The sequence below is a fragment of the Zootoca vivipara genome, chromosome Z1 (genome assembly GCF_965207765.1).
Source record: "Zootoca vivipara chromosome Z1, rZooViv2.hap1.1, whole genome shotgun sequence".
Taxonomy (NCBI): Eukaryota; Metazoa; Chordata; class Lepidosauria; order Squamata; family Lacertidae; genus Zootoca; species Zootoca vivipara.
In genome coordinates this window covers 53,313,588-53,330,911 of record NC_142583.1, presented here as the reverse complement: position 1 = coordinate 53,330,911, position 17,324 = coordinate 53,313,588, and the positions used below count along the sequence as shown (strand labels likewise).

Below are 17,324 nucleotides of genomic sequence, written 5' to 3'. Positions count from 1 at the left end.
GGGGGATCTGTCTTAAAATGAGATATCCAGCAGTTGTTCAAACATAGGGTCAAACCACAGTTTGGTGGTACATGAATAAACCTGGAGGAACCTTGTGCCTGTGTGCCCCCCCACCCCATGGGAAGCAATTCCCTGCTGTTCAATCCTGGTTTCTGGCAAATCAGAGTTTGCCAATGTCTGATCAGTGAAACTAAGGTTTGCACTAAGCGACAAACTAGGATCAGGCAGCAGGAAATTATTACATGGGAGGAGACAGAAGGGGAGAAGAAGTGTGTGAGGTTAGGGCTCCTCGAGGTTCATTTGCATAGCACCAAACCATTGTTTGGCATTATGTCTGAAAGCAACCAGTAGGTTAAAAGGTACGTGGATCCTTAGTCCATTCTAAAATATATGTAGACTAATTAGGTATTTTTAATACTTTATGGATTACATAATTTACAGCCTCCCTTCTGTCTCCAAAATTAGGGCACTCAGGTTGTCATACATCATCTGTTGTCAACATAGTGCCCTCCATATGTTTTTGGTCTGCAGTTGCCATTAGCCCTGACCATCTACCGTGACCATCTACCTGGCCATGGTAAGTGAGGCTGATTAGAGTTGCAGTGCAACATCTGGAGAGCATCACAGTGGCGACATCAGGATACATAAACAGAAAATGAATTAATGATCAATAATACACTATAATTAAGTCAATAAGAAAAACAATATTTTAAAGGCAGCAGATTAAAAGCAACCCATCAATAATTAGAAAAACAGAGGCCATCAATGAAACAACAGATAAATTAAAAGCTTATTGGAAAAGCAAGGTCTTCATCCAGGAGTGGGACACTGGGAAAGAAGGAGACAAGGAAACCTCCCAGGGAGTTCCGTCATCTGGATGCCATAACAAAAAGGACCCACTGTGCATCCCAAGCATAACTCAGAGTGTAACATAATGCACAGAAGTGCTCCCTCAGATAAACAGATTAACACAGGGCCCAGAAGCCCATTAGGCATCATGGTCATAAGTTATTTAGTGCTTTAAAGGTGACAGTAACCAAGACTTGGAATTGTGCACTGAAACAGACTGGTGGCCAATGGGGCTGGTAAAACAACGGAGTGGCATGCTACTACAAAAGCATGGCACCACACACAGCAGCATTTTGTACTGTTTCCAACCTTCAAAGGCAGCCCCATGTATAACATGTTATAGTAATCCAGTCTCCACATAAACAAGCCACGACTGTGGACAGGTCCCACTTTTCTCAGAAACAGGAATAGTTGCTGCACCAGTCTAAGCAGAGCAAAAGAACGTCTGGCCACAGCTGCAATGTAGGAATTAAGTGCAATGCCAGAACCAGATGCAGTTTTGTGAGCCTCCTCTTTCAAGGGGAGTGCAAGCATTTCCAGAAAAAGCTAACATCTTATCGCTGGGCCAGTCACCTTCATAATCTAGAGCAGTTCTATCTTATCTGGGTGTTTGTCCACTTAGAAGCTCTCCCCAAACTGAGATGGAAGGGAGATACAGAACTGAGGGCTAATTGCATATTGATGACAGCCAACACCAAATCTATGGGGGATCTCTCCTAAAGTTTCTGAAGGCCAAGACATTGAACAGATATTCTTCAGCACCAGCCTTCTGAAATCTTATCCTCCAGGAAAGAATGGAGTCACTAATACAGCATCCTCGGGCCTCATTCCAGCAAGACAAACTTGAAGGATATTGCAGTTAAGGAACAGAGAACTTGTGGCCTTCCAGATGTTGTTAGATTCCAACTCCCATCAGTCCCAGCCAATGGTCAGGGATGGTGAGACTTGTAGTCCAACATCTGGAGGGCCATAGGCTCCCCATACCTTCTATTGCAGGTGGCATTAAAAGCTGCGAAGAACTCCAGCACAACCAGAAGGAATGAATTCCTTCTGTTCAATTCTTAGAGCAGATCACCCAAGAGGGCAACCAAAGGCATTTCAGTCGCCAAACTGAGATGCAATACAGTGGGTCAGTATATTCTGTCTCATCAAAGGAATCTTGGAGTTGTGCCCACTGTGATTGGCACAGTGCTGAATTGGTTCTGCCAGTGCCCTTGTACCATACTGACCTCACGACCATCTTGTCCCTCCCCATCCTGGTAAGGCAGAGTGATGTCAGTGATGGGAGGGCAGATAAGTGCTACAATCTCCTTGACAGTAGACCATCGAGCCTCTGCTTAGAAGATACCCATGAACAGTGTCACAAGACAGTCTGTCCCATGTACTCCTGAATGCTTCTCACCATTGGGAAGTTTCTGCTAATTAGGAAATTCTGCCTCCTTGCAATTCCCATCCATTAGTTTTAGTCCTGCCCTCTGAAGCAACAGAGAACAACTCCGCTATGAATCGCATCCTGCACTGTAGGGCCTGCATTGAGTGGAGAGTTGCACTAGATGATCTCCAAAATCATTTCCAATGCTATGTATTCATGAGCAGAATGTGCTCGAGAGCCCTATCATGCTCACATGTAGCTGCCATTCATTTAGATGGCAGGAGTTTGTCCCAGTATTTTATTCTTGAGTTCTCTCTAAAACTACGTTGTTACAGTCTACTCTGTGACACTGAATTTCAGTGGTGGCTGGTAGCCACTGAAACTGGCAGGGCATCCAAGAAGGTCACTGGAGATTAGGAGTGGGCGAAATGTAGATTTTTCTCAATTTCTCAGACAGTTCTCCACTAAAATTTGCATTTCAGTGCACATTTCTCCTAATATACACTTTTTCGTATGCAATTTTATCTAATACAGTACATACATTTTTGCAAAGCACTTATGTCTAATATAATGAACTTTTGTATGCTATTTTCAGTTTTACACACACACACACACACACACACACACAAAATGTCAATTTTGTATACATTACTTGGCCGGAAGACTACATTGCAAAATCCAGAGAAAAGTGAGTTTTGGATGTCTCAGTTTTGGTTCCCAAATTGTTTTAGAAGGTGCAGATTAGATAGGCTCACCTTTAAATGCAAAATGAACTGAAAATCTACCTCATTGCTCCCACAGGCAGGACCAAATTGTTTTGCTTTTCTCCTCATTTTCCTCCCTAACAAAGCCATTGTGAGCACTTAAGCAATGCAGTTGTAAAAACTGTCTGCTCCACCTTGCCCTCCAATGTTTCTATGTCTATATTAGTTAAATATGCGGGCAGGGAATCATATTTACTTTCTGAGGACTTGCAGATTTCTTTGTTTCAGAAAGGTATTCTGAATTTCTTGAATTTCTTTGGTACTGGTGAATCCCAGGGTAGGAATTTATTTTCTCTAACTATCCCTGTTCTATACTGACACACACGGAGGTTGCAAGGTGTTGCTAGTGCTAAAAGCAAAGTAAACATGCTTTTCAAAGCTACCAAGAGCATGGCGCATATTGCTGCCAGACCTTTTCATGCAGCAGTGCGCAGGCTGTAAGATGGCTGCTGATAGTAAACAAGCACATGGATGTATAATTTATAAAGAAGTTGAGTATAAAAGGATATTGAGTTCAGAACGATGCCAAGCAACTCGCATTTGCCCAAATCAAATTCAAAGGAACATAAAAGGGGGTACATGTAAATAACACCTTTGTTTGAGCAAGGTATCGAAAAGAACTAAAAGAGCCACCTTTCCCCTGAAAATGACAGGATTTGGGATGGGCTTCTTCTTCTTCTTCTTCTTCTTCTTCTTCTTGCTACAGCATGTTTCATCAGACATGGCATCTCAATCGAGAGCAAAAAAAGGTCAATCAGACCGTAGCTCCAAATATGCAAAATGCTATTTTGGAAGGACTAAGATTTTCTTTAATATTTCTGTTTCTATAACCCAGATGTGGGAAATATTGGTGGGAACTGGAGGGCAAAGAGCCCAGCCACCTTTCTCCATTTCTTAACCCCAGAAGCTAGAAAAGGAACGTCGGCATCCTGCCAAGTCCTTTCCATAAGCTCCCCTGCTTCCATTCTACCCCAATGAGAAAAGGCAGGATGAGTGGTGGGGATAATGATCAGAGCACAGTGCCAATTTCCCTGGAAAGATCTTCATTCCTTGGCTCTCATTAATCTGCCCCAGGCCTGGATCATACAAAACTGGGGCTTGGAGATCACAAATGACAGCTGAAAACCTCCCATGAATGTTGTCTGTCTGAGCTCTAGGAAGAGATGGGTGAGAAATTTGTTTCAGTTCTCATTTAAAGGTGAATCTCTCTATCCTGAAGCAATAATCAACCTGAAGCACTCGCATACTTCAAAGTTTGCATTCCTCCAAATTTCGCAATGTAATGTGTACAAGTAATGTGTACAAAAATGCACGTGCTCAGTAAAGCGTGCATAAAAAGTACAGATATTAGCGAAACGTGCGTGTGAAATTGCATTGTTTTAGGGATAGTTGATTGCAAAACTGTGTATATTAAGTGACATTGCATACAAAGATGTGTATACTAGGAGAAATTTTCACTAAAATGCTGATGCACAAATTTATGTTGAAATGTGGAGAACTGAACTACAAATGGGGGGGGGAACCAAGAGAGAACCCAAAACTGACAGATTGGCCTATCCCTAGCTCTAAGGCAGAAGTGGGCATATTCAAGCTTGTCACATTGTATTTCTTTTTTCTTTTTTTACTAGCACCTCAAGATCCACCAGCTGGAACCAAGTGCATAAGACATAGAATTAAATCACAAGATGCTTCTGAGCCCATCAGGAGCCAAGGAATCAGTTTTTGACACCATAAAAGAACTGAACTCGTAGTCCTGGTTAGCATTCTTAATTTAAGTAGCCTAATTTAGGTGGGGAAAGCCATTTCATTGTAGGAAATGAAAGCTAGAATGAGCTGGGGAGGTGTGGGTTCAAGTCACCTCTCAGCCATGAAGTTCACCAAATGCCCTCACCAACTTTTTATATGGATAAAAGGGAGGGGGCCATGTGTGTTGCTGTCCTGATCTCCTTGGAGGATAAAAATGTAATTTATAAATAAATATATATCCAGATACACAGAAGCAACGTGCTGGCTGGGGTAGAGCCACTATGCTAGCAACGGGAGGCAGAGATACTACATTACCTCCCTGCCTGTTGGCTACCTGGGGGGGGGGCAGCAGCGGGGAGGTCAGCATGGTGCAAATGCACTGGCAGGAGTGCCAGGTTAGTTCTGCTGCTACGTTTGCACCATGCCAACCTCCCTGCTGCCTCACCTCTCTCCCCACAAGTAAGCCAGATTGACTCACCTGCCAGGAAGCTAACATAGCAGCTCTGCCCCACCCTGCAAGCAGCTTCTGTGGCGATTCCAGAAAGATTCAGCCATTACAGTGGTACCTCAGGTTAAGAACTTAATTCGTTCTGGAGGTCTGTTCTTAACCTGAAACTGTTCTTAACCTGAGGTACCACTTTAGCTAATGGGACCTCCCACTGCCGCCGCGCCACCGCCATGCGATTTCTGTTCTCACCCAGAAGCAAAGTTCTTAACCCGAGGTACTATTTCTGGGTTAGCAGAGTCTGTAACCTGAAGCGTCTGTAACCCGAGGTGTCCACTGTAATTCATTGCCTGGGTGTCAATAATGAAGGATGAGTACAGACACTGCAAATATTACATGGAAACTACTTTAAATTGCTCTATGGGCAGCTGAACAGTTTGCATTTTCTCCAAGACAGTCCACTTAACAACAACAACAACAATAACAACAACAACATTGACACCACTGCATAAAATCAGCTTACCACATGATAACAGCTGCCACACAGTGCAATTTAAAATAGCTTCCACGTGGAAGCTGTAATGCGTTGACTGAATGACCTAATTCATTCTTTCTCAGCCACACTTCTCCATGGCAATCCCAGAAATCTGCCTCACAAGGCTGCTGTTGGAAGGAGCGAGTTATGGAACATAAAGGCACACACCTAGGGGCATTTCCAAGGTGGGGATAAACATCGTTGGATTACAGAGTTGGGATGCTGGAGGAATATGAGTTCTGTGAATTCCAGTGTGAACTGACAGACAAATGTATGGACCAAAACATAATTATCCCTTGGACTACATACCACTCTGAATTTTGTGGTACCCAAAACATTTTTTAGCATATGAGTTCATTAAGAAAATATGTATTTAAATACAAATGGTTGTGCAGTGCTATTTTTTAAAACAACAACAACAACTTAAGAATACAGAAACATTATAATACAGACTTACGAATGAAGACGTGCAAAAGTGATATGGGATGAAAGTAGGTTGACTGGATCATGCCTAATACAGGGGACTTGCAGAATTAAATGCATATAAATCCCATTTATTTCCACAGGGCTTGCACACATGCAATTTGTAACAGACTTGCAGCATCCAAATGCTACAGAAATTATTAATCATAATGATAATCTTTGATCCAGAGATTAGGCACTGTTATATTTTCCCCCACCAAAAAATAAAAAAACACCAATCACATTTAAAAGTAAAAGCAGCAACATCAAATGCATTTAGAATTGGGGGGGAAATAAACCAAGATCATTTTAAACTCAGTTTGTGGAATGAAATCCTTTGGTTTTGCCTCTCTAAACAAGCAGAGTTTAAAAGCCAGAAGGAAATCTACCCATTTTAGTGGCTGAACACACACAGATGTGGGAAGCTAAAGTGCCCCAACCTCCTGGTTGTATAAATTCAACAGTCCCTGCTGGGGAATCAAAGTCTTGATGAGATTACAGTGAGTTTCTGGATTCTCGGCTATGCTTGCAGGGGGATCATTATCCTGAGTGACAGGAAAGACAGATTCCTCTGGAAGTTAGGGGGAGGGGAAGCCAGGAATAAAATTGGAATTGATCAGCATTGTTTAAGGCAGCCTTCACTGCTCGTGCAGGTGCAAATACTGACAAACAGCAGCCTTGTTCCCTGGAGGAAACTCAAAAATCCTGCTGTTCCAGCTTCTGCTAACAGGTAATGCTATAAAAGCACTGGCAGCCTAGAAAATTTACCAAAACATAAGCCTGATAACCTTCAAGCCTTCAATTCTTTGTTCTGTGTGTCTTTGTTGGTGAATTTTAATAGAAAAGGGCATCCCCTCCCACAAACTAAAATAAAAGAAGGAAGTCTTACATACAATTTTCTATTCTTATTACTGTGGCTGTAATAATGCTTGCTGAGTGATATGAGGCAGGCTACTTTTTCAGTCTGGACGTGGGTGGCGCTGTGGTCTAAACCACAGAGCCTAGGGCTTGCCAATCAGAAGGTCGGCGGTTCGAATCCCCGCGACAGGGTGCACTCCCGTTGCTCGGTCCCAGCTCCTGCCAACCTAGCAGTTCGAAAGCACGTCAAAGTGCACATAGATAAATAGGTACCGCTCCGGCGGGAAGGTAAACAGCATTTCCGCGTGCTGCTCTGGTTTGCCAGAAGTGGCTTAGTCATGCTGGCCACATGACCCAGAAGCTGTCTGTGGACAAACGCCGGCTCCCTCAGCCTACAGAGCGAGATGAGCGCGCAACCCCAGAGTCGTCCGTGACTGGGTACCTTTACCTTTATTTTACTCTCTCAGCCTAGCCCTGCACAGAAGAGGTGTTTGCACATTGCATCCAACAAAGTGAACAACCTGCGAACGCAATACTTGAACAAACAAGTCAAACAAGTGTACACTCTTTCACACAAACAAGGGTAGGGGATCACAGTAAGTAGCACCAAATACAGGTTATTGGTTCACAATATTTTGATAGCAATGAGAGATGAAGCTGGGCTAATGAGGATAACTCTAATTACTGAATATTATTATATAATATTGTGCAAGACTGCATTGTTGTATAATGCTCTACTATCAATCAGAGTAAATAATACCGAAACACGCTCGTTGTTATCGAGGCATACATATTCTCATTTCGCATTTTGTTTGGCTAAATTATGTACCAGTCATATCATGATATGCATGACACACAGTGCTTTTTTTCTACCATATTAAAAAATGTTTAGGGGTACTCTCTTTTTGACTCAAGAAAACCACCATTTTATACCCTAGGTCTAATTGGGGAAAATAAATACAGTAAATGGACAAAAGTACAAAGATTCACAAAATGTTTAGGGGGTATACATACCCCTGCATACCCCCAGAAAAAAAGCACTGATGACATATATTATGATGATATCTTAAGAAAAGGTGTGTTTTTTTAAAGTAAGTCTCTTACTTACATAGACTAATTTCAAAACAAGGATACACCTGGGTGTGCCCAGGAATAATTGAAAAGTGTCTGTTATTTGTTTCTGGAGGGTGGGGCCTTAAAACAGCACATTTCCTAATTGTTCCAGGACGGATGGTGATGTGTTCAACTCAGATACAGAACTGTCATTCTCCAAGCACACTCCCAAAGCCATTCTCTCTTCTGCGACATGTATAGTAGTGCCTAAGGCAGGCATAGGCAAACTCGGCCCTCCAGATGTTTTGGGACTAGAACTCCCATCATCCCTGACCACTGGTCCTGTTAGCTAGGGATGATGGGTGTTGTAGTCCCAAAACATCTGGAGGGCTGAGTTTGCCTATTCCTGGCCTAAGGTTTGGATGTATCCCATAACCATTGCACAATCTCCATCCTCTCCTGTCTCGTATCTCAAACAAAATGATCTGCAGCCAATGATTGCTATTCTTCTTCACAGACTCAGATTAAATAACACAGTCGCTTTGTTGCAATAATGGATATTTAAAAAAAAAAGCCACCAAAGTGTTTATTTTGTGCTGCTGAGATGGGAGCCGCTCAAAAGCAGAGTTGCTATCTAAGCCCCTGGCAACTGCTAATTGCCTTTTTAGAAATAATTAACCATGACACCAGGGTAAAAAGTTCCATATTTCAAAGAAAGTCTAATAGCTTATGGGGCCCATGCACCCAAAAGTGGGTAGGAGGGCAAACAAAGCTACATTGTTATGAGATAAAGATCATTTGCCCTTAAAACTTATACTATGTTGCACTTTGCAGATTTGTTTTTTGTTTTTGCAAACTTACATGGAAAGAAAATTGAACATCATTGTTTGCTGGCTGTATTACACATACACACGGAATGTTTTCATCCAAATACTGAGATGCTTGTATACAAAATTCTTCAGAGATCACATGAGCTAAAGCGTATTTCCCTCTACTGCCCCAGTCAACATAGGAGAAGCATACAAAATGTATGCAGGTCATCACGTGTAACAATTTGTGCAGGCACACACCTATTGCACTAGATCTACATGCAGTGGATAGACACAGATGCAGCTTCTAAGCTCTTGCTCACAGACACATGATCTATTCATGGCTTGCATGGATTAATTTTTTTCTCTCCAGTGTAGAAGTGCTGTTCTCTGCATAGGAAACTTGACACACTAGAAACTGACTCAAACAACACGCACATACAGCAGTATACTCAAACCAAGATTTCAATCCACAAACATCTTGCTTTGAAAGGTAACCACAGATGTCAGTAAACCCAAGCAGAGAAAGCTTGTGGGGTATATTTTGGACATGACTATCTGATCACTCCTGGAGCGACATAACATGCCATAACTTACTGGCATCTTGCCCAGTGCCACCCTAAGATGATGCGAAGCAATTGCTTCAGGCACCGCCACAATCCCAAGGAATGCCTTTCTCCCACATTCAGTAGTTAAATATGTGAGCAAAGCAGAACTCTTGGCAAAATCTCAAAAGTAACAGCAAAGGGCAACCACTTCACAATAATGTGTGGCAAGGGCGAGCTGCATAAAAGATCGTTGCCAGCAGATTCCTGAATCATGTTTTCCCATCGCTAGGGAGACTTGGACTGCAATGTGGTCTTTTGAGCCCAGGATAGAAGATACCCACCTTGCATTGCTTCCTGTGTGAACATTTTGGACTCTGCTTACTAACATTAGTGAGACCAAGGGAATTTGGTATTGTGCCATGGAAAATACCAGGCAAAGAGATTCTAAGGGAGTACTACCAAATCGATTTATAGCAGATTTTGTCTTTCTTGTTATAGAATGGCAAAATAATGGCTCCCCCGCCCCCGAAAAAATGTTGAACATTCTGGGGCGATAATTTAGTTATTGTGAAGAGACACGCCTAATCTGATAGGGGGGGATATAGATTAACAAAGGATTAGGCAACCAGAAATCTGAGCGGGGAGTGGAGTCCATTGCCCCTGCGTGTTAGGGCATCTAGAGTACATCTGATCTCCTCCCCCAACCACTGAACAGATGGTCAGGGTGCTGATCAAATGTGGTGAGGGGGGGAAGGGGGCTTGGAGATGGCAGAATGAGAAAGGGGCTCTGAAATGATCAGCTCCATCAAAGCTATGAAAGTGCTAGTAATCTGTGTGACAGTGCAAGCTTTGTGTAGACACATGATACATTCAGCCCAGTAGGGGCTGGGCTATTAGGGAGAATGGGCCACCATCTTACCAATTACCATCTGCCCATAGCCAGCCCCCACCTGCTTGCCCTCTTACTTACAACCTGCCACTGGCTCTGGTTTCCTGTTGGTCCCTCTATCTGCCACCCTACCAGCCCCAACGGCCACCATCTCCAGACTTGGATGCAGGGTATCCCACACAACCAGACATAGCAACAAGTATTGGGGGGGAGACATTGCGATGTTATCAGTTAATGATGAACAGGTCAGAGGAGCTGAACAATACATAGTCTTATTGGCGAACTATGTACAACTGGTCTTCTCTCAATTTGCTGCTTCCTCCTTTTGTTCTTCTAGCTCTACCTCCTACTTGAGCCTAACCTCCTAAAACAGATATTCATTCATTCATTCATTCATTCATTCATTTCAATTTGTTGGTTGCTTTATCTTGCCCAGGGCAACCCAAAGCAACATACAACCAACCAAGCAACAGTCAGACAAAAACCCTGCATAGATACATTAATACCAAGAGGAAAAAGAAATACATTAAAAGCATCCTGCTCACTTCTAAAATGCCATAGATAGTTAAAGACCAAAGGGCTAGTTATAGAGGAAAGTTTTTGCCTGGTGCCTAAACACATACAGTATATAATGATGGCACCAGGTGAGCCTCCCTGGGGACAGCATTCCGCACATCAAGAGCCACCACAGAAAAACCCCGTCCTCGTGTTGCCACCTTCCAGACTTCTGGTGCCTCACACATATCATTACAGATATGAGCAGAGTTGCAATGGTTTATATGGGAACAGAACAGTTAATGCATATTAAGGGAGAATTAATCTTTGATCTGCAATCCTGAGGATGCGTCCTAAGTGAATGAGTCCTTCTCTTTGCAAATGATGAACAGGCTGACCTATGCTAATAATTGTGGGCACAGAACTATGTGGAGCTATTTCTTTTCAGTTAATTAACGCACTGTGCTGTGCAATCTTCTGTATGCCTCTAAGCCATACAAAGATGCATCAAATTACTGGTCCAAAACAGCATCCTTTGAATCTTACTTTTTCTCCTTTCTTCTCATCTGTTCTTAAACTCATCACCATCTACATATTTTTGTCATTGTCCCTGACCACTGGCCATGCTGGCTGGAGCTGAAGGAAGCTGGAGTGATCCTAATAACATCTGGAGGACGACACGTTCCCCGTCCCTGACTTTCAGGGTTGCACCGACTCTTACCAAGTCCTTTGTGCTGTCTCTGTGGATGATAGCCAGGCACATGCAGGACAGATTCAAGGTTATCATGCAGACCTATCAGAACAGATGAGTGAACAGATGACTTAAATTGGCCGAGACCTGTGGCAAACATCCAACACAGCCTTCTAGAGATCAAGCAGGGTAGTACTTGCCATGCAAAATACAAATTTTCCTTCGTAGTACAAGGCACCTGCAACCTGTGCATTACAGGAGGGCATTGTGCAGTCATCTGGGTGTGATACAGCATTAGGGGACAGAAGAAAAATGTCATCCTTGAGCAAGGAGTGGATGAAAGGCAAAGGTAGCACATGCAAGTCAATAAATGGTCCCCTTAGTTGACACTCTGGGAGCTGCTGTTCTAAGATGCTCTCGGATCCTCTGGAGAATTGGGGATTAATGGAAGCAAGGGATACAGTACTTCATAAATCAAAGGCAGCCTTTGAACATTCTCTTCTCACTGAAAGCATCTAGGTTAGGAGGCAGCATAACATAATGGGGGAGGGGTGGAGCTTACTGGTAGAGCATCTGCTTTGCATACAAAAGGTCCCTGGTTTAAGCCCCAGCATCTCCAGGTAAGACTGGGAGAAACCCCTGCCTGAAGTCTTGGAGAGCCACTGCCAGTCAATGCAGACTATCCTGAGCTAGATGAACCAATGGTCTGACTCCCTCTGTTCCTATGTTAATGCATCAGAGGGTATTCTTCTCTCTCTGAAAAGAGAGCAGGAATCTGACTTTTCCCTTTATTTCTGCCCCTTGCAATGTGGCCTACATTCAGTTCACTTTGAGAGTTGAGCTTAGCTCTGTGGGGAAAGGCCATGCGAAACTCACACCTCCACCTTCTCGTCTCTCCACTTCCTCTGCTTGAGGGAAGGTGGAAAGGTTGCCAGATCAACATTTTGAAAATGAAGCTGTAATGCGCGTTCCACACAATGCTCTGCAGGGCTGTGACATTTTGAAATAGGGGGCAACCATTATGCTACACATTGTTCTCTTTGTATGAAATAAAGGGGAATTCTGTAAATCTATATATTTTAGATTTTCTTTTGGGATGCAGGATAGAATCCAGCCATTATATGAATCAACAAATATTTATCCATGCATCCATATGACACACACACACACAACATTTGCAGCTATTCAGAAACTGTGATAAATTTAAATCTCCGCATATTTTATTCTAGAAATCAGTAATAGGAGAGTACAACTAGATCTGATGAAGCAGATCAGTGTTTATGAACTCCCTTATTTTTCTTCCTTTAAATTAATAGCAGCCATGGGTGGGAGGGAATGTGTGGTCACATTTGGGTCACAACAAAGAGGAAGACAATTAAAATAGCCTCCTTGAAGTTGCTATTTGAACTGCCTAGGGAAACCTACAGGGATCCTCCTGGAAGAATCATTGCATTCCCCCTTTCTCAGTTTCATGATCCTAACTTGATTTGTGCTCTGCTGCAGCCCAACTTTAATGATGATGATGATGGCAGGAGGGCAGGAGTTCATGGTCCTCTCACGTCTACTTTCTCCTCAACTAAGCAACTTTGCAGCTGAGGAACTGCGTGTTCGGTTTGCTCCTCTAGTTTCATCACCTTCTGTTACCAAACACAAAACAACAAATAAAACTGCAAGAACTGCTCTGCCAGACACCCATTTAGTCCAACAAACCACTTTAACAGGGGTCGGTCAGCTGCCCTTGGAATCTAACAACCAGGGCACAACAGAGATTTTTCAATCCCTTGTTACAATCTACAGTGTTCGATAATAATCAGGAATACTGCCTTTGAATATGGAGGATATCATAACCAAGGTTCCTCTACGAATTTATTTTTTTCAAAGCCATCTAGATCAGAAGTCATCACTGCATCTTTTGTCAATTAATTTATACATTGTGATGAAAGCACGCTGTAATACCCAGGGATCCCAGTCCAAACAAAGGCCATGCGTGCTTGAGACCAATGGGGCATATTGCTTGTGTGACTAACACAAATATATGGTTGGCCACTATGAGAAGAGAATGCTGGTCTAGTTGGGCTTTTGACATGATCCAGCAATGCGCTTCTGATGTCTTTATGCTAAGTAGTCAAAATAGAAGAAGAAGAGAAGAAGAAGAGTTTGGATTTGATATCCCGCTTTATCACTACCCGAAGGAGTCTCAAAGCGGCTAACAATCTCCTTTCCCTTCCTCCCCCACAACAAACACTCTGTGAGGTGAGTGGGGCTGAGAGACTTCAAAGAAGTGTGACTAGCCCAAGGTCACCCAGCAGCTGCATGTGGAGGAGCGGAGACGCGAACCCGGTTCACCAGATTACGAGTCTACCACTCTTAACCACTACACCACACTGGCTCTCCTGGAATAAAACCAGGAGAAATCATACACCAACATACACACAAATTGCAAAATTGTTTGCCTTGGCCACCAACCGGCATAAAAGGACTGTTTACAGAAACATTTCATAGTGCTTTGCTGCAGTCGCTTCCGTGGATACTTGCTGACATGCTTCTGAGTCCCAGCCAATATTCAATTTACTTTTAGTACTGGGATCCACGTGCCAGAATACTAAAAGAGCATGTGCTGCATCAGATGTGAAGTATGTACATGTGAACTGTGTGTGCACGGTTATCTCTTTAAAATGCACATGAGCAAGAGCCTAGGTTCAAAAAAGAAATGCACACATGTGTCCTGTGCAACTGATGCAGCATGTGTTTATTTTGTAATGGTCTAGGCATGTCTATGTTAATAAAGCAGGACTTTGCACTCAAGCACCGATGCCATTGTATTGGAGGGTCTGCTACCTTCTCCAACTAAGATCAGAAACGTGTAAGAAATCTCCACTACGACCTGCAGAACAACTCACTAGGGCTAGAATGGGAAGTGTGTGCCTCTGCCTTCACAAAAGGTTCCTGGACTCCAGGCCCCTTCATCCCTGTCTTTTGGCCATGTTGGCTGCAGGTGCTGAGACTTGGGGTCCAACAACATGAGGGCCACAGGCTCCCTATATATGTGCTGGAGGAAGCTGAAGGTTCTTGGGAACCTCTGCATTTTTCTGACAGGTTGCAGATAAGACCTTCAGATGCTTCTTACAAGTAGAGAAATGTGAAAATACTTTCCTAGAGAGCTGGCTAGCTTCCCACATTCTTTGAGAAAAGGGGGTCTTAACAGGACCAGACCCTACTGCTTTCTCGCCATCTTATTTGAGATTTACCTTTTTTATTTTAAAAAAGTGATTTTTGTTTGCATCGCAAGGACATGAATCCACTCTTTGGCAGCTATTTTTCCTCTTCTGTTACATATCTCCTACATTTCATTTGACAGAAACCAGAAGCTCATTTGAATCTTACGCACAGAGAATAAGTAATAACATTTAATTCTGCATAAAAATAGCAATGGATTTTGCTTTCAGGGTTTTGGCCTGAATGGCATTTTGCCCATACAGTAGTCCCAGGGATTGCAGTGCAAAAACCTGAAAATAAGGTATGGTCCTCCACTGTGGTCCATACACTTTCTTCCAAAAAAAATGTGCTTAGAGTTCAGGGTGGGATGAAAAGGAGTAGGAGGGTTGGAGGAGCTTTGTGAATAAATGCTGTCCTTAATTGGTGATATATTTCAAGATGGAATGCTTTAGTTATTTGGGAATCATTGCTCTCCCTCTGAATACTTTGGTTTGCTCTCATTGATGTCAGCACTAACCAAAACCAATTGTCTGTGTAACATCGCGATGTCATCCCATTCATTAGCCAATCCTTAATTAGCCAGGGTCTAATGTGAATAATCCAGGAAGCATTGCTCAATGTGTGAATGTGCATCTATTTTCCTCGGTAACATTATGACAGCCGAATCTGACTGACTGCTTCGTATCACAATGCTATCACCTTTTCTATGTGATCTCTGACTCGGTACAATTACCGGTAATCTAGGAAGGAGAAAGAAGCCCTAAGCTTTAGGCTGAAAGGGCATCAGCACAGAAGCTGATAAGAGAAGCAAAAAAGCAGAATTGAAGGAAAAAAGATACTAAGGGTTTGGAGGGGATTTTTAAACCCCACAATCAAAACAGGAGAACGCTGGGTACAACTCTTCTTAAGATTACCTGGGTGCGGGACGCGATCTGAATCTGATCTCATGTAATCAGATCACTACAAAATATTAAGAATTATTATGTCAAAATCCAGTGCTGCTCCTCATGTAGGAGAAAACGAACCTTTTATTCTATGTTCACAATGCAAACTGCATAATCCTACACCTTCATTTTCTCCCCCTCTCTCACAAACAAATGACTTTAAACATATAGAATCCAAACTTTTATGCAAAATAATTTTGAAGCAGGTCAAGAGATGTTGCTATAACTATGGCCACTTCTGGGGTCCTGATCAGATGGTAGTAATCTTCCAGGAATGTGACCTTTAGCTCCGCCCCCAACACATATGCTTTAAGGATACACTGAGATACCGATATACACAGGTGCCCTGTGCATTTGTGGTTACACCGCCATACAGTGGTACCTCGGGTTAAGAACTTAATTCGTTCTGGAGGTCCGTTCTTAACCTGAAACTGTTCTTAACCTGAAGCACCACTTTAGCTAATGGGGGCTCCTGCTGCCGCCGTGCTGCCAAAGCACGATTTCCGTTCTCACCCTGAAGCAAAGTTCTTAACCCGAGGTACTATTTCTGGGTTAGCGGAGTCTGTAACATGAAGCGTCTGTAACCCGAGGTACCACTGTATTTTGTTCTTAGGTAACGACTAGCCTTGTGAGATGTGTGTTTGTTTTTTAAGGAACCCATATTCATCCAGAAGTGCTACTTAGCTACTTAGTTAAATCAGAGCAAACATATAAACTAGCATGTTGAGATGATCTCAACCATACAGCCTCCCCAAATGATGAGCCTTATGTGTAGCCAGGGGAACAGAGAAGAAAATTTCCGCCAGTTTCTCAAGGGGAAAGAGAAATTTGCCAACAGTTTCTCAGAGCTGAGGCTCACTGTTGGCAGCAACAGCTGCACAACTTCTTTCTTTTTTCCAAAGGGTTTTGTGGAGGGAGTTACGATGCTCCCTTTGCAAAAAAAAAGTAAAAAAGTAGCAAGGGTAGTATTGGAGGCCTGTCACCATTTTGCATCTTTCACAATGCTCCCAACCCAGCGTCATTCCTTGCCTCTCCCTCTCCCTCTCCCTCTCCCTCTCTCTGTGTTTGTGTGTGTGTGTGTGTGTGTGTGCGTGTGTTGCAGCTATCTGCAAAAACTAATGGGGGGGGAATCACAGCATATTCTGTAAAGTGCCCTCGGTTTTCTAGTGGGTTGGGGAAAAGACAAGTATCCGACATTTTTGCAGGAGAAAAAAAAGAACCATTTTCCAAGAATTTTCAGCTCAGCTCTTCTTTATTTTGTGCTGCAGTAACAATGTATAATCTCTGTGACTTTATGTGGTACTGAATGAGTGGTGACAATTCAGGAGAAAGGCTCCTTGTTTTCTCTGCGGCAGTTTCCTATTCCTTGCCCTTGAAAGGAACACTGTACTTATTACTGAAGATCCGGCCACTTCTTTTACATCTGCTGCTTTTGAGCACACTTCCTCTTTCAAGTACGCCTTCAAAATGATTTTTCATTCTCAGATTCCCTTCTTCCAGCATTACTCACGGATATGCCCTCTTCTTCATCTGAGTGAAATGAGGCCTTCTTCAAGTTGGGATATCCAAAATCAGAAAGACGGCTTTGTTTGTTGCCTTCACTTAGGGTAGCCTTTACCATCCTGCTGCTTTGCAGATGTTTTGGACT

The 17,324-nt window shown here is 43.0% G+C and overlaps 1 protein-coding gene across 4 annotated transcripts in view; it reads right to left on the bottom strand.

Moving 5' to 3' along the window:
- Positions 1–17,324, bottom strand: part of CXXC4 (CXXC finger protein 4) — a 63,040-nt gene that overhangs the window by 14,257 nt on the left and 31,459 nt on the right. For 2 of the 4 annotated variants that reach the window (XM_088660486.1, XM_088660490.1), the window contains one exon: positions 8,438–11,618. The exons of 1 other annotated variant lie outside the window; for it this stretch is intronic. In XM_088660486.1, coding sequence (XP_088516612.1) covers positions 11,427–11,618 — 192 coding nt within the window. In that variant the 3' untranslated portion in view covers positions 8,438–11,426. Of the gene's footprint in view, positions 1–8,437; positions 11,619–17,324 lie in introns of those variants that run through there. One more of the 4 variants, XM_088660488.1, reaches the window with a different exon arrangement.